The sequence below is a fragment of the Stegostoma tigrinum genome, chromosome 26, assembly GCF_030684315.1.
Source record: "Stegostoma tigrinum isolate sSteTig4 chromosome 26, sSteTig4.hap1, whole genome shotgun sequence".
NCBI classification, from domain to species: Eukaryota; Metazoa; Chordata; class Chondrichthyes; order Orectolobiformes; family Stegostomatidae; genus Stegostoma; species Stegostoma tigrinum.
The window spans coordinates 41,449,432-41,474,196 of record NC_081379.1 but is presented as its reverse complement, the minus strand read 5'-3'; the positions used below and the strand labels follow the sequence as shown (position 1 = coordinate 41,474,196).

At 41.1% G+C, this 24,765-nt stretch overlaps 1 protein-coding gene across 7 annotated transcripts in view; it reads left to right on the top strand.

The window, feature by feature from the left end:
- LOC125463998 (oxysterol-binding protein 2-like) overlaps positions 1-24,765 on the top strand; it is a 315,453-nt gene that overhangs the window by 113,222 nt on the left and 177,466 nt on the right. The window contains exon 1 of one of the 7 annotated variants that reach the window (XM_048555893.2): positions 22,190-22,380. The exons of the other annotated variants lie outside the window; for them this stretch is intronic. Coding sequence (XP_048411850.1) covers positions 22,302-22,380 — 79 coding nt within the window. The 5' untranslated portion in view covers positions 22,190-22,301. Of the gene's footprint in view, positions 1-22,189; positions 22,381-24,765 lie in introns of those variants that run through there. 7 annotated transcript variants of the gene reach the window in all.

Sequence of the window (24,765 nt, the reverse complement as noted above, 5' to 3'; positions counted from 1 at the left end):
CCGGGAAAAGACCTTGTCTATTTACTCTATCCATACGCCTCCTGATTTTATAAATCTGTATAAGGTCACTCCTCAGCTTCATGGAAAATAGCCCCAGCCTCTTCAACATCTCCTTATAGCTCAAACCCTCGAACTTGGCAGCATTCTTGTACATCTTTTCTGAACCCTTTCAAGTTTCACAACATCACTCCTACAGCAGGGAGACCAGAATTGGACTCAGTATTCCAAAAGTGGCCTAATCAATGTCCCCTGTACAGCTACAACATGACCTCCCAACTCCTATACTCACTGCACTGACCAATAAAGCATACCAAATGCTTTCTTCACTGCCCTTTCGACCTACGACTCCACTTTCAATGAACTATGAATCTGCGCTTCAAGGTCTCTTTGTTCAGTAACACTGTCCAGGACCTTACATTAAGTCTATAAGTTTTGCCCTGATTTACCTTTCCAAAATGCAGCATCTCTTATTTACGTAAAGTAAACTCCATTTCCCACTTCTCGGCCCGTTGGCCCATCTGATCGTTGCCCCGTCGTACTCTGAGGTAACTTGCTTCGCCGTCCACTACTCCTCCAATTTTGGTGTCCTCTGCAAACTTACTAACCATAACTCGTATGTTCACATCCAAATCATTTAAATAAATGACAAAAAGCCATAGACCCAGCACTGATCCTCGTGGCACACTGCTGGTTGCAGGCCTCCAGTCTGAAAAACAGCCCTCCACAACCACCCTCTGTCTTCTACCTTCGAGCCAGTTCTGTGTCTAACTAGCTAGTTCTCCCTGCAGTCAGTGTAGTCTAACCTTGTTAACCAGTCTACCATGAAGAACCTCATCGAACGCATTACTAAAGCCCATACAGATCACGTCCAACGCTCTGCCCTCAATAATCATCTTTGTTCCTACTTCAAAAAACTCAATCACACCAGTAAGGCACAATTTCCCATGCACAAAGTCGTGTTGACAATCCCTAATCAGTCCTTGCCTTTCCAAATACATGTAATTCCTGTCCCTCAGTATTCCCTCCAACAGCTTGCCCACCGCCAGTGCCAGGCTCACTGGTCTGTAGTTTCCTGACTTTTCCTTACCGCCTTTTGTTAAATAGTGGCACCATGTTAGCCAACCTCCAGTCTTCCGGCACCTCACCTGTGGCTGTGAACAATACAAATACCTCAGAGCAAGGGGTCTAGCAATCGCTTCCGTAGCTTCCCACAGAATTCTAGTGTACACCTGGTCAGGTCCCAGAGATTTGCCCACCTTTGTGTTTTAAGCCATCCAGCACCACCTCCTCTGCAATGTGGACATTTTTCAAGATGTCACTATGTATTTCCCCATGTTCTATATCTTCCATATCCTCCATTGCAAATACTGATGCAAAATACATATGGAGTATCTCTTCCATCTCCTGTGGTACCATACACAGGCAGCCTTGCTGATCTTTAAGGCGACCTATTTTCTCCCTCATCACGCTTTTGTCCTTAATGTATTTGTAGAATCCCTTTCGATTCTCCTTAACCCTATTTGCCAAAGCTATCTCATGTCCTCTTTTTGCCCTCCTGACCTCTTCCTTATGTATACTCCTACTGCCTTTGTACTCTTACAGGGATTCACTTGACCTCTATTGTCCACACCTGACGTATGCTTCCTTCTTTTTCTTGACCAAAACCTCAATTTTTCTAGTCATCCAGCATTCCCTACATCTACCAGCCTTGCCCTTCACCCTAACAGTAACATCCTGTCTTTTGGACTCTTGTGATCTCATTTTTGAAGTGTTTCCATTTTCCAGCTGTTCCTTCACCTGTGAACATCGCCCCACCCCCATCAACTTTTGAAAATTCTTGCCTAATACCGTCAAAAGTGGTTTTCCTCCGTTTTAGAACTTTGACTTTTAGATCTAGTCTATCCTTTTCCATCTCTATTTTAAAATAAACAGAATTATTGTCACTGGCCCCAAAGTGCTCCCCCACTGATACCTCAGTCACCTGCCCTGCCTTATTTCCCAACGGTAAATAAAGTTTTGCATCTTCTCTTCTCTAGTAGGTACATCCACATACTGAATCAGAAAATTTTCTTGGACATGCTTAACAAATTCCTCTCCAACCAAGCCCTCAACACAAACACAGTCCCAGTCTATGTTTGGAAAGTTAAAATCCCCTACTGTAACCACCTTATTATTCTTACAGATAACTGCGATCTCCTTACAAATTTGTTTCTCAATTTCCCACTAATTGTTGGGAGATCTATAGTACAATTCAAATAAGGTGATCATCCCTTTCTTATTTCTCAGTTCCACCCAAATATCTTGCCTGGACGTTTTCCCAGGAGTATCCCCCCTAAGTACAGCCGTAATGTTATCAAAAACTCCACTTCCCCTCTACTCTTACTCCCCTTTCTATCCCTGTATCTACACCCTGGAACATTAAGCTGCCAATCTTGTCTATCCCTGAGGTGTGTCACTGTAACATCAGAATAGTGTGTTGCCTCCCTGGTGCCAAGATCAAGGATATCACGGAGAGGGTACAGAATATTCCAAAGTCCAGAGCTACTTACAATCAAACAGCAGACCAGTCAGCTGTGCAGATTCACTGCTGTGTTAGACAGCAGTGCAGGTTTATTTCTCTGTTTGATTCATTTCCCATGTGGTCACTACCTTTGTCTGTCTACCTTCTTTTTAAAGTGCCAGTGTGTTGACCTTTTTTTCCCTCCCCAAAGTTCCAAAGCATTGCAACAACTTATGTAACAGCAATTAATGCTCCTAGAATTCAAGGAAATCAGCTCCAACACTGAAAATACCGCAAAAAAGGAATGGCCCTCTCAGCCACAATTTTTTCCCATCCTCCATCTTGGATTACCCAGAATCCTGCAGAACCCCAGAGATTTATCTACCTTTTGTTTTCTAAGACCTCCAAGACTTCCTCTTCTATAATTCGAATTGTTTTCATAGTGTCAATATTTGTTTCACCGTGTTATCTAGCTTCTGTTTCTTTCTTCACAGTAAAAGCTGATGCAAAATATTTCTTGAATACTTCCCCATCTCTGGAGGTTCAACACAAAGACAGCTTTGTTGATCTTTAAAGGTCCCCCCACCTCTCCATTTGCTCGTTTGCTTTTAATGTACTTAAAGGTTAAGGCTAATCCAAAGAGATTCTATATCTGCCAATGCTATCTTATATATCCTATCTTTGCTTTCCTGATTTCCCTCTTTCAATACCTCTACACCCTTTATACTCTTCAAGAGATTCATTTGACCCCAGTTGTCAACATCTAATATGTGATTCTTTCTTATTCTTGACTAGAACCTCAATATCTTTATTCATCCATTGTTCCCTAATCTCACCAGCCTTACCTTTTCACTCTAACAAGAACATAATGCATCTGAACTCTTTGTTATTACAATTTTGAAAGCCTTTTATTTGTCAGTCATCCCTTTACCTGAGAATACGCCACACCAATCAACTTTTGAAAGTATTTCTCTCATACCATTAAAATTTACCTTTCTCCAATTAAGAGCTTTAACTTTTATGGAAGGCTTGTTCCTTTCCATAACTTTTTAAAAACTAACAGAAGTATGATCACTAGTCCCTAAATTCTCCCCTACTAACACTTCGGTCACTTGCCCTGCCTTATTTTGCATGAGAAGGTCAGGTTTTGCTGCTTCTGCAGTAGGAATATTTAGATGTCAATAAAGAAAATTTTCTTGAACACATTTAACAAATTTAACAATCCAATCTTGAATGCTGTGCCAGTCCCACGCAATGGTTGGAAAATTAAAATCACCTACTATTACAACCCTATTATTCTTGCATATATCTGAGCTCTCTCTACATATTTGCTCCTCAGCTTCCCTCTGATTATAGTACAGTCCTATCAGATGATCATCACTTTCTTGTTTCTAATTTCAACCCCTGTATTTTCACTGGATGATCCCTCGGAAATATCCTCTCTAATTACAATTAATTAAAAACACAATTTCCCTTCCTCCCTTCCTATCTTTACTATAGCATTTAAAATCAGGAACATTGAGCTACCAGTCCCGCCCTTCCATCAGCCATATTTTTGTAATTGCTATGACGTCCCAGTCCCACATTTGGAAACATGCCCTGAGTTCAGCAGCCTTACTTATGACCCCTTGTATTGAAATAAATGTAGTATAACTTTCAGTGTTACCTAAACGGTTTGATACATCTTTAATCCTGGCACCAGGAAAGCAGCATTCTATGCTAGATTCACATTCACTGCTGTAGAATCTCCTGTCTGTGCCTCTGATAGGAGAGTACCCTATAACAATTATTCTTTTAAATCTTGACAAACCATGTTTAACATTCTTGGTGCCCAAGATATAACTGCCACTTCTAGTTTCCTCTGAGAGACTATTCTACCTCAACAGTACCTAAAACAGAATAAAAACCGAAAGAACTGCGGATGCTGTAAATCAGAAGCAAAAACAAAGTTGCTGGAAAAGCTCAGCAGGCTGGCAGCATCTGTGAAGCAAAAATCAGAGTAAACATTTCGGACCTGGTGACCCTTTGTCAGAACCGATGTTCTGAGGAAGGGTCACTAGACCTAAAACAGAATATCTGTTAGAGAGAGGAATAGCCACAGGAGCCTTCCAAACTGCCTACTACCTTTCACGTCAGTCATCCATCTATCTGACTGATCCTGCTGTGTATTCACTTCTTTAAACCTACTAAACATCACGCTGTGTCTCTCTGTAACATTAAGCCTAAAAAGAATAAGCTCTCAATTGCACCTTGTATTTAAAAATAAACTACTCTTCCTTACTCCCACATTTTAATCCTAATCAAGCAAAACACTTCTAAAAAATTTTGTAAGAAGTCAGGACTGCATTTGACAGAGTGTGACATCAAGTAGCCCAAGCAAAATTTAAATCATTGGGAATTGGGAGGGGGAAGTCTCTCTGCTGGTTAGTGTCTTGCCTGAACAAAGGACAATGGTTGTGGTTGTTGGAGATCAATCTACTCAGCTCCAGGATGTCTCTGCAGGAGTGCTATGGGGTAGTGTTCTTGACCTAACCATCATCAGCTGCTTTATCAATGACCTCCTTTCCATTGTATGGTCAGAAGTGGGGATATTCATCAATGATTGGTGCTGAACATTACATATTAGCAAATCCTCAAATATCAAAACAGCCTGTGTCCAAATACAACTGGACCTGGAGTCCTAAGGAAGGGTCACCAGACCTGAAACGTTTACTCCGATTTTTTTCTTTACAGATGCTGCCAGATCTGCTGAGCTTTTCCAGAAACTTCTGTTTTTCTTCCTGATTTACAGCATCCGCATTTCTTTCAGTTTTTAATTAGGACCTGGAAAATATCCAGGTTTGGGCTGAAAAGTGGCAAATAACTCTCACGCCATAACCATCACGTAATAACCATCTCCAACAAGAGGAAATCTAACCATTTGCCCTTGATATTCAATGGTATTATACCATCAATGAATCCACCACAGTAACATTCTACGAGTTACCTTTGACCAGAAACTGAACTGGACTCTCCATACAAATACAGTGGCTACAAGAGCAGGTTAGAGGCTAGGAATCCTGCTAATCCACAAACCCTGTTCACCATCTACAAGACACAAGTCAGGATTATTATGGAATATTCCCCACTTGCCTGCACAAGTGCAGTTTGAACAGCACTCAAGAGGCTTTGACACCATCCAGGACAGAGCAGTCTGCTCAACTGACATTGCATCAACAAACATTCATTCCCTCCACCACTGATGTTTGATATCAACAGAGTAGACCATCTACAAGATGCATTGCAGAAATTCACCAAAGGATCCTTCCAAACCCACAACAATGACCATCTGGATGATCAAGGGCAGCAGATACAATGGAATACCACCTGCAAACTCCTCTTCAAGGCATTAACCATCCTGACTTTAAATATATTGTTCTTCCTTCAATGTTGCTATGTTAAAATCCTGGAAACTCCCTCCCTTGTAGCATTGTGGGTGTTTGTACATCAAATGGACTGCAGAAGTTCAGGCAGGCACTCACCACCACCTTCCCACAAACAACAAGGGATATGCTACAAATGTTGGTCCAGCCATTGACACCCGCACTCCATGAATGAAGATTTTTTAAGAAGTACTTCACATAATAGAACACAAGAAAGTTACGTTTCAAGGAGCCAGACTAGAAGAGAAACATGCGAAGCAACAATCTTCTGTTCCCACTATCACCCCTCCCTTATCTCCATATTAAAGGAAAAGTAACAATGTGAATTGTGAATTATGAACATCTAACTGTCCAATGTATTTATGTTGATTGAAAAAACAACTAATTATTTTCAGACCGATCTCACTGAGAAAAATGGTTGGATACCTTTACTGTTATGTGTCTCTTTTTGCCATTTTAAACAGTTGCATTTAATGGGCACAAGTGTCAGAATGTTAATAAACAGGAAGCATGATTGTGTCAGTTCAAACAGGGAGCTGTTGGTTGTTGGCCTAGTTTTTAGTAATGCAGAGAATAGAGTCCCAGTTACACAACATGTGCTTAATTTCTGCTATTGATTCTCTCTCAGTCTCAACATACAATATAGTCTCATTGCAGTGACCTCTTGTAGTTCTTAGAACAGAACAGATGCATCGCAAAGAGCCTATCCTTTTTTCCCTTTGTGGTTTACATAGCCAACGTCTCGTCCTGTATAAACTAAAGTTTGGGTAGAGTCACAAAAGCAGAAAGCCTTTCTTAAAAGAAAAGGAATGGAATAAAAAATTTGGTCAGAATTGGGAATGGGGAAGTTAGAGGAATCATAGGATGCAATGATCAAGTATTTTGTGAACGGTAATTGTTTGTTGCTGCTGGGATGAAAATTGTGTCTACTGCAAGATACCATGATTAAAGATTCATAAAATGACGTAAAATTGTTTCCATGCCTTGACTGATGCTACACTCAAGATTTTTTACTCTTTCTGGAAATGCTTGGCTTATGTTAGGATGTGCAGACATCAAGAACTAACCCTCCCTTTTTCAGAATATTTTTGCAGATATTTATAAAATTTGAACCGTTGAAATAAGTTACTGGCAGAGGGTGTATAATGGGTATGTTTTGTTTATCAAAAATTAATGCACCGCTTATCGTTTTGTGACAGATTGGAAACTATTGTTGCTGCATCAGACAAAAAGAGATGACGCATCTGTTCATGTTGCAATTAATTAATATTCTAAATAGAGTCCACTTGATGCTGTAACCCATGAAGTCTTCTCATTCTGAATTCTGTTAATGTCAGTAATGTTTACAAAGTTAGCCAGAATAGCAAGTTAGCTTGTTAACTTTCGAGCTCTGTTCGAGATGGTAGTTTATATAAAATTAATTAATAATGTTTGGACTCATGACTTCCTTGTTTCTATTTAATTGATACTGCAAAAATTATTGATCCTCCCTTCCTCTAACGTATCTCCTTGTGAACTATTCCCCCTCGTTTCTTTTCAAACCCAGACTGAAATACTCCATCTCCTGTGCTGCTTCATTTCTTTCGCCTCAGAATCTCAACTGCATAAGTCATCTCTTTCCTTAGTCTTCTCTTCCTGCTACAGTTTGGCATCACCTAGTTCTGTTCTAAAATGACAAAAGATTGAGAATAGAACTGAAGCCTAGATTTTCCGTGTCTATTTCCTCCTTACAAAGATACATATTACAAATATGTACCAACAATCAAAGTTATCATCAATGTGACAAATTATTCCCTACCACCTGAACGTTAATAAGCACTCAATTAAGATACAATTAACAGCTCGGTTTAAGCATTACTTTTGGCATATTTTCTTTTACTGTTTTGATTTTTGCGGATGTCTTGTATATTAGCTTTTGTTCGTCAACCAGGTTTCTCAATGGAAGAGAATCTCAATAAGCGTTATTTAAGGCCATTAGAGTAATCTGTTGCCCTAACGTAATGGCATTCAGAACATTGATATTAACTACACCAACTGGAAAACAAGATCATCACATAATTTAAAGAATTATTTGGCCCATCACATTGGTCCAGTGCTATACTTGCAACTGAAACTGACACTGTGACAAGGAATTTTTTTGAAATCTTTTAAGGATAATATTCTATGTCTAGATAGATAAAATATAGTCAAAGTTGGGCACCACAGAGATATAGACAGTAGCTTTTCCTGAAGAGATAACAGGTGTGGAAAGTTTGGGCAGTGGAGTTGATGTAATGTACACAGATTTTTAGGAAAGCTTTTGACAAGATACCATTAGGGAGACGACTGGAGAAGATTTGAGGTATGGGGGTAAGGATAGAAACTGTTTTAATAATTATTGTGATAACACTATGGATTTAAGAGGTTTATTTTGTCCTTTTTTTAATGAAGACAGGTTGGGACAGAGATACTGGGTAGTCTGCTTTAAACCAATAAGGTAAACTGCTTGTGAGGCCTTGGGGTTTTTTAAGTTGGAACAATAGAAGCAGCCTGAATGGGCGGTGTCAAGCTCCCTCAGAACGAGGACTTTAGTTTTAGCTTTTCAGTAGCTATTGGGATTGTGAAAGCTTTCTTTAGGCTACGGCTAAAAGCTGGGGTTTGCTTCCTGCTGCTAAAATTGCATGAGAGACAATCTATTTGACTGAATTTGCCTTCGCTAAGAGTGTGTTTATGGGATGTTACTATATACTTTTCATAGTTAAATAATCTATTAAAGTTTTCCAATAGATTTTGTTATTCTAATTCTTCTTTCTTTTGTTGTAGTTTAACTATAGTGTAAGAATAAAGTGTGTTGTGCTTCAAGCCTGGCAGTTTGACCAGTTGAATTGCATTTGGAACACAATGCCTGGTACTTGCCTTTAAAATAAGAAAAAATTAATTTCTAAACTATCTCCTTGACATGTTTTCAGAGACTTTGGTCTCGTCCATAACATCAGTTAGGGAGGAGAAAACTGAAGATAGGAATTGAGGGTATTATTTTCTCAAGATGGTGTGATATGGCACAGTTTTTCTTTGGGTCATTAATAATTTAGCTTTATAGCCTACAAGGAAAAGTATCCAAATTTGCAGATCACACCAAAATGGGACGAATAGTTTATCATTACAAAGACTGAAGCAAGCTGAAAGGAATGTTAATAATATCGGCGAAAAGCCACAGAGGAAATTCAATGTTAGTATGAGGTAACAAGAGTAAAAAGAATCCCAGCGGAAGCAATTATTCTAAATGAAAGGAGGCTTAGTGCTATGGAAGAGCAGTGGGATTTGGGTTACATTTTCACAGGATATTGAAGAGAGAAAATTGGGTTTTAGAGGCAGTAAAATGCCAGAAGTCATATTTCTAAGTTTTATTATGAAGCATAGAATGTAAAGCTAAGAAGTACTTACAGAAAATCTTTAAGCTTCAGGTAGAGAAATGAGATGGGAATTGGGCTTCACAGTGTAGGGACAATTATCAAGCCTTAAGACAGGCTACATTACAGATTCAATAGGACCTATACAGTCATGATTCTGCAATGATCCTTAGATACTAAAATGCCAAGACATACTTGAAGTTCTTTTTAAAAATCAGAATAATGTATATTGTGGGGCAGTGTGGGACATTATTAACAGAAACCAATTACCCAGAGGGAAAAAGCAGGAATGTTTGGAAATTAATCCACTGATTGTAATTTGCCTCCATTTTCAGTTTAACACAATGAGTTGGCCTAAATGTCTCATTCACCAGTTTTACTGGCTTTCCTTTTTGGTATTTGTGCTAGTGGGGAAGTTTTAAGTTTAGCTATGTACATACAAGATTAGAGGTAAGAGACTTCAAAAAGAGAGCAAGATAAACCTGTTTGTATGACTGTGAAATTCTCTTCCAGGCTTCGTGGTTGAAGGGCTGTGAGACTAAGTCAAGTTAATGTTGATTATTTACTCATGAGGAGGTTAAGTTCCAAATTGCCTAATTGGGCCAAATTAATTGGGCTCTGTACTGTAACACTTACGTATTTATATCTATTTATTATTACCCTCTTCAGAGATCTTAAGATATGACTCTGGAGTAAGTGTAACTTGAAGTTAAATCCCCCTGGAACAGACATAGGGACACAACCACTGCATCCGAGGAGCCCCCTACTTATGCATATCCAAATGCGGGACACTTGTGGTTAATAATTGCCAGTCAGATGAAAATCAGTACAGGTGAAGGCCTGATTTTCTGGTAGTGTATGTCTTGAGAATTAGCCTGCTCTAGATATACCTCTGATTCCAGCAGTATCTCTGGTCTCAGGGTCCTCTATATTTATGAAGGAGGCATCTAAGCTCATGCCACAGTGTCTTACCAGTTCTGGGATGAAGGTTTTCACCAGACTGGGGTTGAGGGACAAGGCATGTGGTTGAAGAATGAAAGAAGGGAAAAAGCAAGGGGTGGAATCTATTGCATTATTGGCAGAAAGTGGCTGGTATGCTGCTTGATGATTACACATTTCTTTCTAACAAGAATTAACAAGGTGTAGAGCTGGATGAACACAGCAGCCCAAGTAGCATCATAGGAGCAGGAAGGCTGCTTTTGTTGCTGATGCAGTCTGTGCATGACAACTCTCAAAAAGGTTTGCATCGTCACTCCCAAGGTACTTCGTTGCCCCTGTCAGCCCGTTTTGGAACCCTGTGGCCATACCCCTGGCCGAGCTGGGGCAGTAATGAAGGGTGGAAAATATTGTTCTCTTTCAAAAGATATTGTTCCTATGTTATGGTTATGGATTATAGGAAATGAGGAAATTTGGGAATGTTGTGGAACACACCCCTCCTTAACTATTATTCCTAACCTTCTCCAGATTGACCAAAATCTCAGCAGAAGGTGGTTTAAGAAAACCTAACTCTGAACTTGCTTATGAACTCCTTACAGAGACACAGGCATCCTTATAAATCAACCTGTACAGACCTGTTTGAACTTCTTTTGGAGCAGGTAGGGGATTTGACAGTCTTCTGGTTCAGAGGTAGAAACTCTACCACTGAGTCATGAGGGGCCACAAAGGCATCCCTTATAAAATCTATAGGTTAATACAAATTCAGATTTATCATTATATCTGTTGCCAAACTGAGGGTGAATGCCACACATTGTGGATTGGCAGTGAAAGTTATGATTATGGGTGTATTAAACTATCAATGCAAAATACATCTATTATCTGAGATTGTAATGGGAAGGATCATTTGGAAACTGACAAGAAAATAAACAAACTAGATACATAACCACGCCTACCACTGTACAGCTGCAGGAGTTTAGTTTATGATACCAGTGACACGATGTCTTTTAGTGTCTGCAATTCATTCCAAAGAGCCTTGACAACAAACTCATTTTCTTCATGTTACCAGAGTGTTTGAAGTTACCAGGTTAGTTCCCTTCAGCAGTGAGTTAATCAAAACAATTTAATCCACAATCTTGTTATAAAAGATTCACGGCACTCAGCAGAGCATAACTACATTTATAATATATGGAGGCTAACTTCAATTAAATGGAGAAGCTTCAAAATTCTTGTGGTTCAGAGTGAAGAGAATCAAAGGGTGTAAATTCACCTGCCAATGTGTTAATGACCGTATCAAGTTCCCTTTAAAATGAATTGCACCCAAGCACCTGGAAATTTCAGTTTTTATAGCAAGGGTTATAAGTTAAAACTCTGTTTAACTTTGAATGTACACATATGCATCAAACACTGCACTCCCTTGTTGTTCAATGATTCTGTCAAAAAACAATATTTGTCAAATACAGTCTGTGTGCCACAGTCTCTCATTAGACTTTCTAAATCTTCATTCATACCATCTTTTATCTATTTTATATATTAGGTAAAACTAAATGTCTGCTTTCTTCATTAAACTTCCATAGCAACAGGTTATTCAGCTTAAATAAAAACCAAAAGAAATGCGGATGCTGTAAATCAGGAACAGAAACAGAAGTTGCTGGAAAAGCTCAGCAGGTCTGGCAGCATCTGTGAAGAAAAAAAGCAGAGTTAACGTTTCAGGTCCGGTGACCCTTCCACACCAAGCGACCAAAACTGCCTATTTATCTGAGAGTTATTCTGGCATGAGTCTTCCTGTTATATCAGAGGTTATTATTAATAGGAATTAGATTTGGGGGCAGTGTCCTGAGGAGTAATAGGCTAATATAGTCCTTCTTTCCCACTGTACAGTGGTTCTGCAGGTTGTATAATGGATTCTGTGCTTGTTAATTTTGAATGAAATTAATATATTTTGAGTGAAATCTCAGATTGGTGTTGAATTACATGTAGATATTTCAAGAATGATGTGAGTGGGATGATGCTTGTGTGTAAATTGGTTTATGAACTAACATAAGTCTAGATAAATATGTCGAGCTCTAACTTTCCCTTGGCAAGCTCATCAGTATAATTTGATACTCTCAATTTAGTTTCAAGCACATGAGGTTAAATTTGATATGAATTGCAATTTTCATGCATCTGCATTCATTTTAAAGTAGAAGAATGGGCAATTAGTTTTAAGGCTGAAATAATCTTACAGATTTTCCTCAACTAGAAGGTAAATAAATTGATAGAAACAAAGAGAAAAGAAACACAAACTAAGGCATTACTTGGAGTCTGTAGTAAAATGATGGAGTAGAGCAGCAACGCACCTGTGGTTTGGCTAGGGTGGAAATGGTACTAAACAGTTACGAGGAATGTGTTGTTCACCACTCTAGGACACCATCTCCGTGGATCAATTACATTTACCTGGAAGGAGAGGAAAGAAGATTACAGGTCATTTTGATCCAAAAACAGAAAGTGCTGGAAAAGCTCAGGAGGTCTGGCAGCATCCTTGAAGAGAATCAGAGTTAATGTTTTGGGTCTGGTGACCCTTCCACAGAACAGCATCTGCAGTTCTTTTGTTATTTTATTTCATAATGACCTATACTGTTACAATAAAGCTGGATATTTTTTAAAAGGATAGTAAATTATCCACACCCAAACATAAACTTAAGGACCAGAAGCTGCTGAAATGCCTGATTATCAAGTGAATAAACAAATATTAATACATCCATGTGCGGTATCCATGAGATAAGTACTAAAAGACATTCTAATTTTCTAATGCAATGTTGTTGCATCAGCCTATGATAAAAGCATGAGAAATAGGAGCAGGAGTCAGCTATTCAGCACTTCAAGCCTGTCTCAACATTCTAAAATAACATGTCTGATCTGCCCTAGGCCTCAGCTCTTTCGTGCTAGTTCACCATTGCCTTCAACTCCCCAATGTTTCAAAAATCTACGTCCTCCCTTAACACTTTGTGATCTAGCTGCCACAACGTTCTGGGGCATAAAATCTCAGACGTTCACTACTGTATGAGAGAATAAATTCCTTCACATTTTACTTTTAAATGAGTGCCCCCTTCTTCTGTATCTATGACCTCTGATTTGAGATTTTCCCACTAGTGGAAACATCATCTTGACGTCTACACTGCCAACACATTCTGCTATGTTTAGGTAATACATGGATACACTCGTCTATGATGTCACTGTGTTAAGCGGCATTCATGATATAATGCAATGCATCTGCCTGCTGCCACTTAGTTGTGTTCGTTTGACCCATCCTGAGTTCATAGCTTCCACTGTGAATTTTGTTGCTGTTGGCTCACCTATTAAATTTAATAATCTCAGAATGCCCAAAAGAGTGTGTTAGTCCATCACAAGTGGTGTCCGGTAAATTCAGCACTACTGACACACCTCTAGTGGTATATTAAAAATAAGGGATATTGAAAGTGGCCAGGGGAATGCACAATGCCTGTTCTTCTTTTCCCCTAGTCAGTGTGTTATCCCTGGATTTTCTGGCACTATCCCCGTTCCCTGAGGACTGAGGAATCTCCTGTAATGATTTTTTTCCAACTGTATCTATTCTTGTCCCAGGCTGCTCTGTCATTGGGTGTGTTTAGTTTTCTTGGTTTAATGTCCCATTCAAAAGATAAACTAAATCACCCTCTATTTTGCTAGATAGATGTGAAAGATCCCAGAAACTACTTTGAAGAGGACCAGGGTTCTGTCTGCATTCTGGTAAATATTATATCTCAAAAAAGATCAGTACGATTTTTAAGTGGTCATTATTTCATTGCCATTTAAGCATCTTACTATGTGCAGATTGACTGCACTGTTTTCCACTTCAAAGAAAAAATTACTTCATTGGCTGTGAAGCACTTTGAAATGTCCTGGAGGCAATGAAAGGTTTCATCCCACCACACCCGGCACCTTCCCCTGCAACCGCAGGACGTGCTACGCTTGCCCCCACACCTCCTCCCTCACCCTCATCCCAGGCCCCAAGATGACTTTCCATATTAAGCAGATGTTCACCTGCACATCTACCAATGTAGTATACTATATCCACTGTACCCGGTGTAGCTTCCTCTACATTGGGGAAACCAAGTGGAGGCTTGGGGACTGCTTTGCAGTACACTCCCACTCAGTCTGCAATAAACAACTGCACCTCCCAGTCGTGAACCATTTTAACTCCCCCTCCCATTCCTTAGACGACATGTCCATCATGGGCCTCCTGCGGTGCCATAATGATGCCACCCGAAGGTTGCAGGAACAGCAACTCATATTCCGCTTGGGAACCCTGCAGCCCAATGGTATCAATGTGGACTTCACAAGCTTCAAAATCTCCCCCTCCCCCACTGCATCCCAAAACCAGCCCAGCTCGTCCCCGCCTCGCTAACCTATTCTTCCTCTCACCTATCCCCTCCTCCCACCTCTAGCCGCACCTCCATTTCCTACTTACTGACCTCATCCCACCTCCTTGACCTGTCCATCTTCCCCAGACTGACCTATCCCCTCCTCACCTCCCCACATATACACTCCTCTCCACCTATCTTCTCCTCTATCCATCTTCGGTCCGCCTCCCCCTCTCTCCCTATTTATTTCAGAACCCTCTCCCCATCCCCTTCTCTGATGAAGGGTCTAGGCCCGAAACGTCAGCTTTTGTGTTCATGAGATGCTGCTTGGCCTGCTTTGTTCATCCAGTTTCACACTTTGTTATCTTGGATTCTCCAACATCTGCAGTTCCCACTATCTCTGATATATAAAAGTCGTGTTGACTTCATTATTTCCAAAATCATCTCACAAGATTTTTTTTCAAACTTGGCATATTTTTCAAATCAGCCTGTTTTCAGAGATGTTATTACACCCCTCTGGAACAGGTTGGACTTGAACCTGTGTCATTTGGTCTAGGAGTAGGAACACTACTACTGCACCACAAGAATCTTTGGAAATTGAGGTGAGATAAAACTTCCTGAGCCTGCTTTGATTTGAACACAGGGCCATCAGGTCTCGAGTCAGATGCACTATCATTGTATCGCAAGCACAGCCTTTTAGAGGATATTATCTGGAATACTAGATGAGGTACACCTGAATTTATTACTGAGAAACCAGTTCAGACTTACAGGCTAATAAAATGTGAGGCTGGATGAACACAGCAGGCCAAGCAGCATCCCAGGAGCACAAAAGCTGACGTTTCGGGCCTAGACCCTTCATCAGAGAGGGGGATGGGGAGAGGGAACTGGAATAAATAGGGAGAGAGGGGGGGAGGCGGACCGAAGATGGAGAGAAAAGAAGATAGGTGGAGAGAGTATAGGTGGGGAGGTAGGGAGGGGATAGGTCAGTCCAGGGAAGACAGACAGGTCAAGGAGGTGGGATGAGGTTAGTAGGTAGATGAGGGTGCGGCTTGGGGTGGGAGGAAGGGATGGGTGAGAGGAAGAACCAGTTAGGGAGGCAGAGACAGGTTGGACTGGTTTTGGGATGCAGTGGGTGGGGGGGAAGAGCTGGGCTGGTTGTGTGGTGCAGTGGGGGGAGGGGACGAACTGGGCTGGTTTAGGGATGCAGTAGGGGAAGGGGAGATTTTGAAACTGGTGAAGTCCACATTGATACCATATGGCTGCAGGGTTCCCAGGCGGAATATGAGTTGCTGTTCCTGCAACCTTCGGGTGGCATCATTGTGGCAGTGCAGGAGGCCCATGATGGACATGTCATCTAGAGAATGGGAGGGGGAGTGGAAATGGTTTGCGACTGGGAGGTGCAGTTGTTTGTTGCGAACTGAGCGGAGGTGTTCTGCAAAGCGGTCCCCAAGCCTCCGCTTGGTTTCCCCAATGTAGAGGAAGCCTCCGCTTGGTTTCCCCAATGTAGAGGAGGCAGACTTACAGGCCTCTAGTTTACACATCCAAAAATATGTGAAACCCATCAAAGGATTTTATTAGATATGCACACATCGGGGCTGTTTGGAGGTGCAGCGTTGTGTCCTTTTTTCTGGGCCAAGAGGCCTGGGTTCAAATCCCACCTCCTCCAGATTTGTGTTATAATATCTGTGAGCAAGTTGATGAGGAAAATATATAGCTACACGCATGTTGGAGTTCTTTGTGGTGGAGTGGTAATGTCACTACCTCTAAGCCAGGAGGTCTGGTTTCAAGTCACATCTGCTGTAGATGTGTGTGATATAATCTCTCCACAGATTGACTAGAAATATCTAGGTATGCACATGTTTAACCTTTTACCTCGATAAGGTTGTGGTGCAACAACAATTGTATTAATGTCCATTGCTGACAAATGTAAACACTTCAACTTTTATTGTACCCATTCCCTTTCCATTGTTAGCATTTTACTATAATCTTTGCAATTTCTCATCAAAAACCATTTGCTTGCACAATTTCTTTTTATTAGGATTGAATAAACTTCAGTTGGCTGATTGCTGCTGATGTGTTTGACACCAATTCATAATGGACCCAAGAGTTCACTTTGATGTAGGATGAGGTCCTTCATTATGGCTTCAATATTGACTAAGAAGAATGGATTTGATAGAACAGTGTAACATAGAATGTGGCGATTTGGCTCATCATGCGAGTGCCAACTTTTGAACAAAGCTTTAGTGCCACTGTCTTGCTCATTCCCCTTCACCCTGCAATATTTCCCTTTTCAAGTGTTTGTAAAATTCACACTTGGAATTGAGTCTGCTCTGCTAATTAACAAGTGCCAACACTTTTTTTTAAAATATCTCCTTTCCCCACTTGTTCTTTTGCCAATGATCTTGAATCTCTTACCTCTGATTACGGATTCTCCTAAAAATAGAAATGGTTTCTCCCTATCTGCCTTATAATTTTGAACTTCTCTAGTCTTCAATATAAGTAAAGCTCCTCATCCCTTGTAGTGTTCCAGTAAGTCTCTTTTGGTTTTGACTCAAAGGCCTTCAAATCCTTCCTAAATAATCTTGGCCTAGTGGTTTTATTGCTAGACTATTAATCTGCTGTCCTGGGTTCAAATATTGCCATGGCCCCATAACAAATTTGGAATTAAAGGTCTAATGAAGAAACCATTGTTGATTTGTCAGGGAAAACCTTACCTAGTTCACTAATGTCCTTTGGGGAAGAATATACTGTCGTTACTTGGGCCAGGTCCAAAATCACATGACACAAGGTTATAGTCCACCAGGTTTATTTGAAAACACAAGCTTTCAGAGAGTGAGGCTCTGAAAGCTTGTGTTTTCAAATAGACCTTTTCTGACCTTGTCCACCCCAGTCCAACACTGGCACATCTTAACTGGGCTGGCGTACATGTGACTCCAGACCCACAGCAACAATTCTTAACTGTCCTCTTATTGATGAACGATAAATGCTGGCCTAGCCAGCGATGCCCACATCCTATGAATAGCTAAAAGTGGACACAGTTCTCCAGCTTACATGTGACTAACAATGTGACTTTTACAAATTACTGAAAGTATATTTGCATTACATTGGAATGCAGCAAAATAAATTTACTGACTGCTTAGATTGAGTTCAGCCTGGAACTTCTAGTGACTTTTGTTGGTGTCTATGAACTACGGTTAAATGGATTCTTAGAGGTTTCATCACATGACTTAGCCCATGCTCTAGATCAACGCTCTTGGGACTCACTGCATTCCTACACCTATTGGAAAACAAAATGACTCATTAAACAGTCGACCTATAGGCAGTAGCCTTTCTTTCCCATTTTCAATGTATTTTACATCTGCTAAAAAGAAATGTTCAAAGAAAATGACAGGTTGTTTTCTAATGGCCTTCATGATCCTTCTCTAGGCTTGCAGGCAGTAGTTTCCTGGAGATTGGTTTCCAATTTTTGAAGACTTCAGGCCAATTCTAGCGGGTTGGCAGCCCCATCTGTGAAAAGCAAAAAGGACATATTAATCTGTAGTAATGACATCAGACCAGTAGGTTTAAAAAAATCTGTGGTTCTCACAGTGGTCGAGCTTGACATCAATTTTGCAGTAGATTGGTCATTGGTTCCCTAATCAAAGAGGACTAGCCAGACTGAATGCGTGTCCCTGTGCACCACAACTAGTGTTCTCCTAGCAATCCAATCGGTAAAGCATTGAGATTCATTACTGGTTTGTCAGAACATTTCTTTAAATTTACAGAGCATCAGCAGATTCTGAAAGTAGCCTGTCACATCAAGTGTGACTGCAATTCTTGGTTTTAATGAGTTGCAGAATATAGAAACCAAATGATATTTCATTGCTGTATTTGGGACCATGCTGTGTGAAAATGTATGTTGAGTTTCCAAATTTACAACAGTGAGTACACTTCAGTAACATTTTATTGATTGTAAAGTGCTTTGTGATGTTCTTTCTCTTTATTCATTCACAGGATAAGAGTATCACTGGCCAGGCAGCATTTAATGCCCATCCCTAATTGTCCAGAGTGCAATTACGAGTCAGCCACATTGCTGTGGGTCTGGAGTCACATGTAGGCCAGACCCAGTAAGGATGGCAGATTTCCTTCTATAAAGGACATTAGTGAACCAGATGGGTTTTTCCATTAATTGACAACAGATTCATGGTTAGCATTAGATTCTTACGTCCAGATATTTATTGAATTTAAATTCCACCGACTGTCGTGGCGGGATTTGAATCTGTGTCTTTCATCATGAAAAAAAGCAATCTTTATTGCTTTCTTTTTAACATTTTCTGGTATATTTCTGCTGCTTCTCTTGTTTTGCCTTTGAATGCATCAGTGCCAGTTTTGTTTAGTGTTGCCTCAGGTTGACTGTGGCTAGTGTTAATAGCCTCAAAAGTGAGCTGATTGAACTAAGGAGGTCAGTTTTTCTGTCCTGTAACACTAATTGTGAGTCTTTCTGCTCACTGCATTACTTATTTTGACCAGTTATAGTTCAGCCTTTGACATTTGAGGAAGAACTGCAACCAAATTTATATTTTTCCTTCATGGTATAATGCTTGTAGAGTCAGTTCTTCAACATCTCATCTCATTGTGATGTAGGACATAACAGTTGGTTTGCATTTTTTGGATAGCCATGTGTCCTTGTGTACCTATATGTGACAAGCCATTCCTCATTAAAAAAAATAGTTTTTACCTAATCTCATTGTCCTGCCTACTCTCCAGATTACCTTTTTTACTAAAAAGTCTTCCCTTTCCTTTCTAAAGGCCCTTTGTTCCACCATTTTCTGCCCAATGACCCTCTGTAAATAATAATTGCTTAAACTCTCGCTTCTAATAATCTTTAATGCTTTCCACTACTCATTGACTTATCAGTTGCAATTTACTTTATTAAATCCTTTTGTTGAATCCTTAATGACCCTTTTGTTTTGTCCATACTGTGATAACAAAGCTCTAAATTAAATTTCTGAATTAAAAGTAGAACTGGAGAAACTTTGCAGGTCTGGCAGCATCTGTGGAAAGAAACAATTAGCGTTTCCAGTCCAGTTACACTTCTTCACTAATTTATTCTCATTATCAAACCCCTGGTGTTGTCTTAGTGAATTCTCCTTGTGGCCTTGACAGTCTTCCTAAATTTAGTTATCCACAGTCGTCATTCTTTTGATGTAGTCTCCTTGGACTTCAGCAGGGCTAATGATAAGGGAGATCGACAGCAAAAGGTCAGAGCCCATGGGATCCAAGGAAATATGGCAAAGTGGATCCACAAGTAGCTGAGCAGCAGGAAGCAGAGGGTGATGATTTAGGAGTGTTTGTCTGACTGGAAATCTGTGTCCAGTAGGGTCCTCCAAGAGTCAGTGTTGGATTTCTGAAGAAAGATCTCTGGACCTGCTTTTTCTGCACTGATGCTGCCAGACCTTCTCCACTATGTTTGTTGCAGTGTTAGGGCCATTACTGTTTTTGTGATTTAAATAAATGATTTAGACTTGAATGTAAGGGGGTTGATCAGTAAATACACAAATTGGTGCAGTGTTAAATAGTGAGGAGGACAGCCTTAGACCACATGAGGGTATAGCAGGCTGGTCAGGTGGGCTGATCTGTGGCAAATGGAATTCAATCCAGGTAAGTGGTGATACACTTGGGATAAATAAGGCAAGGGAATACATTGATGACAAGTAGGACCCTGGGAATCGCTGAGGATCGGAGGGACCTTGGTGTATATGTACAGCTGTCCCCTAAAATTGAAGAACAGGGAGGTTATGCTGGAATGTTTAAGATGTTGGTTATGCCACAGGTCGAGTATTGTGTGCAGTTTAGGAATCAACATTGTAGGAGGGATATGATAGCACTAGAGAGGGTGAATGGGAGATTTGCCAGGGCATTGCTTGGTTTAGTTATGAAGAAAGGTTTGACACCCTGGGATTGCTTTCCTTGGAGCAGAGGAGATTTTGGGGGACATGATTAAGAGGTATTAAATTGAGGTGCATAGATCAGGTAGACAGGAAGAAACATTTCACCTTGATGGAGGGCTCAATGACCGAGATCATAGTTTTAAGATAAGGGGCGGGAGGTTTGGAGGAGATGTGAGGAAAACCATTTTCATCCAGAGGGTGATGGAAATCTGGAACTCACCGTCTGTAAGGCTGGTAGAAGCAGATTCCCTCAAACAATGAAGAGGTATTTCCGGTGGTTCAGTACTGCTGCATCACAGTGCTAGTACCTGGATTCGATTCCACCCCCGGACGTCTGTCTTTCTAGAGTTTGCACTTGTCCCTGTATCAGCGTGGGGTTCCTTCCACAGTCCAGTGGTGTATGGGTTAGCCATGGGAAATGCAGCGTTACAGGTCAAGGGTAGGGTAATAGCTTTGGCTGGGATACTGTTTGGAGGACGGGTGTGATTCGATGGGTCGAATGGCCTCCTTCCGCACTGTAAGGATTTAATGATACGCAATTGCGATACCAAGGCATACAAGACTAAAGGCCAAATGCTGGAAAAGGGTTTGGAATTTCTGAGGAAGGGTCTAGGTCCAAAACATTAGCTTTCCTGCCCCTCTGATGCTGCTCTGCTCATCCAGCTCTACACCTTTGTTATCTCAGATGGTTGTTTTTGACCGGGGCGGATGCAGCGGATTAGATCAGATTCCCTACAGCATGGAAACAGGCCCTTCGGCCCAGCAAGTCCATACTGCCCCTTGAAGCATCTATAATCCCCTATAACCCACACACCCGTGAACTCTACGGGCAATTTAGCATGGCCGATCCACCTAGCCTGCACATTTTTGGACTGTGGGAGGAAACCGGAGCACCCAGAGGAAACCCGTGCAGACACAGGGAGAATGTGCAAACTCCGCACAGTTACCTGAGGCTGGAATTGAACCCGGGTCCCTGGTGCTGTGAGGCTGCAGTGCTAACCACTGAGCCACCGTGCCACCCCGGACCGAAGGACCTTTTTCCCAGCTATAGATCTCTATCACTGTATGACTCCACACATGGGGCCCAATAATTAATTTTTCTACAGGTTGCACATTTTATCTTTGCTTTTTCACTTCTAGTTCCACATGCCAATTACTGAGAACTCATTCCTGCCAATGTCTCACTCCTGGCTGTCCATTATTCCTATAAATCAACAATCTGAATTCTAAGTTGCTGCTTGGCCTGCTGTGTTCATTCAGCCCCACACTTTGTTATCTTGGATTCCCCAGCATCTGCAGTTCCCATTTATCTCTGATCTTAAATCTGAATTCTTCAGGTGGTTACACTCCTCTCTAATAACATTCCTGGGTATTCATTATTTGGTATGCACCATCCAAATCTTTCAGTTAGGCTCCTAATTTAATAGTATTGAATCCCTTGGATTAGATACCGCGGTGTCACACTGTTGTATCTGAACGTGCGGAGCTGTTTCAGAGACGACGGGGAGTGTATCCAGTGACAGAATGGGGACAGGGTACTGAATGCAGTGAAAGCGATGTTGGGAGGTGAGGAGTTAAACTGGCCCGTGTTGTAGAGTAAGCAGCAGTGCATTGTGGTATGACAGCCCGGAGTGCTGCATTGAGTGGGGGGAAGGAAGAGCAGCATGTAATTGCAAGTGAGAGAGATTCCCCGCCGAGGAGTGGCAGCGGTGACTGATCGAGAACCGAGCTCGGCTCCGCTTCCCCAGGACACCCAGCCGAAGGGGATGAAGGGCAGAAGCTGCTGGGAGACGGGATCCGCACGCTCGTTCTGCCACTCGGGCTGCCTGAGTAAATTGAAGAGGGGTTAGTGGCCTTGCAGTGCTTCTCTTTAACACACACAGCCTGGCTCATCTTTAACACAAAAAAACTGCACGGTCAGCAACTTGCACATGACTGTAATTGTGGGTACGGGAACCGGATCAGAAGAAAATTCAGTAATATTTATTTGCTGTTAGGCGCTGATTCAGAAAAGAATGCACGCGATTGGGTCCAACTCCCAGAACCAGCATTGTGCTCACGTCTCTCCTATTTGGTTTAATAATCCATTATTGATCTCGATTATAATGTATTGCAATCGGGGTGCCATTCCTTCGATATTCCTGTGAGCTGATAAGAAACAATGTCTATGCTTTTGCAATGGTTCATTTCTAATCATAGAACATTCAATGTAAGCAGTGAAATGGTACAAAGATTAACAAAAGAATCCAGTAGTTGATCCGTGAATATTTCCATGCCTTCTTAGTCGTACCTTTTTTGATCTGTACTAAAGACTCACAGTTGCATACATGGTGACACTGGACCCCTGGGTTGATTCGCAGGTGCTCAGTGCAAGATCAGTACCTGAGGTTTCTCTCTCTTCCAGGAGTCACTCCTTCAGAATTCGCCATCCCCCTACTGTCACCTCAGCCACAGTTTCTAAGGTCACCCTATTCTGAAGAGATACTTTTAATGATTGAGACTCTCTTCTCCCTGAGCCAGGCAATAGGCTTCTCATCCACTTCGATGGTATTTGTCTGCCCTGCTGTTTGAAGATGATCCTGTTGCCTGATGCCTGACAGCTCTTTAGCTCCTGAGACAGATGTGCTCTGGACTGATTAGTGTATCCCTGCTACCTGTTGTGAATAAATTTAACATCACAGCTAACATGTTGAATTAAATGGGACTATATTAACACTGCAGTTATACTAAATGAAAGATCTAGACTGTTTTAGTCATTCCTCTGTGCCATTTGTCGAGTCAAACTGCTTTAGCCCATAAACATCCAATCCCACTTGGCTTAAATTAGCTTTCTATTTTTGGTTGTGCACTCTTTCTTTCAAGAAGAAAAATGTGAATCAAAGTCCCGCTGGTTCATTGGCTGGCATTCAAACATTCACAAAGGTGGGGGCAAAGTTGAGGATATATATAAACAGTCCAACTGAGCAGGCATCAATGGAGAGCGCCAGTTTAACTTGGTGCTGTTGATTTGCCATATGGAAAGTTACCAGCTTCAAATTGGTGCTTGCAGAAAAATTAATCAGTGCTAAAATTTCAGGGTGTAAATATATCATGTATATTTCATATCTGTTTCCAGTATATATCAACTGTGGCTTAGTAGACAGCACACTTGCCTCTGAATTGCAAGGATCTGGGTTCAAGCCCTACTTCAGGTCTTGAGCACAAAAGTGGAGTCTGACACTCATGCAGTACTGAGGGAGCATTTCGTTGTTTGGAGGTGTCATTTTTCAGATGAGATGTTGAATCAACCCCCTATCTACCTGCTCAATTTAATGTTAGTTAATTTCCTAATCCACCTGTTGAGATTTTGTACCCCACCTCCGGACTTGAACCTGGGCCTCCTGATTCAGAGGTAGAGTTACTACCACTGCACCATAAGAGCCATCTCAGGTTGATGTTAAGGTTCCCATGTTGAGGAAAAGCAGGTGAGTTATCCCTTGTGCCCAAGCCAATATTTTTTCCTCAGTTGCCATCTCAATAAACATCATTTGAGTCATTTATCGTATTGCTGTTCATGTAAGTTTGCTGAGTGCAGACTGACTGCCATGTTTGCTACACTGCAGTAGAGACTACATTTCAAAACGTGATTGTAAAGCACTTTGTTCACGACCACTGGACGTCTCAACACAACATGAATGCAAGTGTATGTTAAGTTTTGCAGATTTCTTAGATGTAATACTGTTTACTTCTTTCCCATGATATTCACCCGCCATGTATTGATAGCGTATTATTGAGTCAGAAAAATGTGCATCATAGACCTGCTAGTAATATTCATCAACATTTAAAGGGGAATCTTCAAGGAAAATTCAATCTAACAAATCTAAGAGTTTTTGAGCTGATTTAACTGACTAGGGTGAATGAATAGGTGGGCATGTGAATCTCCAGGTTGATTGTTAATATGTGTTAAATTTTCATATTTTGATGGCTACAGTGTATGCACAATATCTAGTGCTTGCACATTTTACATTTATTACTGAATATACCTCGTACTGTGAAGCACCGTTTTTGTTTATTCCTCCAGCAGTATAACTGAATGGGGCCAAGATTGGGCTCACAGAAGACAAAAGGGCTAGTTTCCTCTGGAATCGTAGAGTCCCTACGTTACAGAAAGAGGCCATTCAGCCCATCAAGCCTTGGAGGACGTTCTGAACAGCATCCCACCCAGACCATTACATTATCTTCATAACTCCG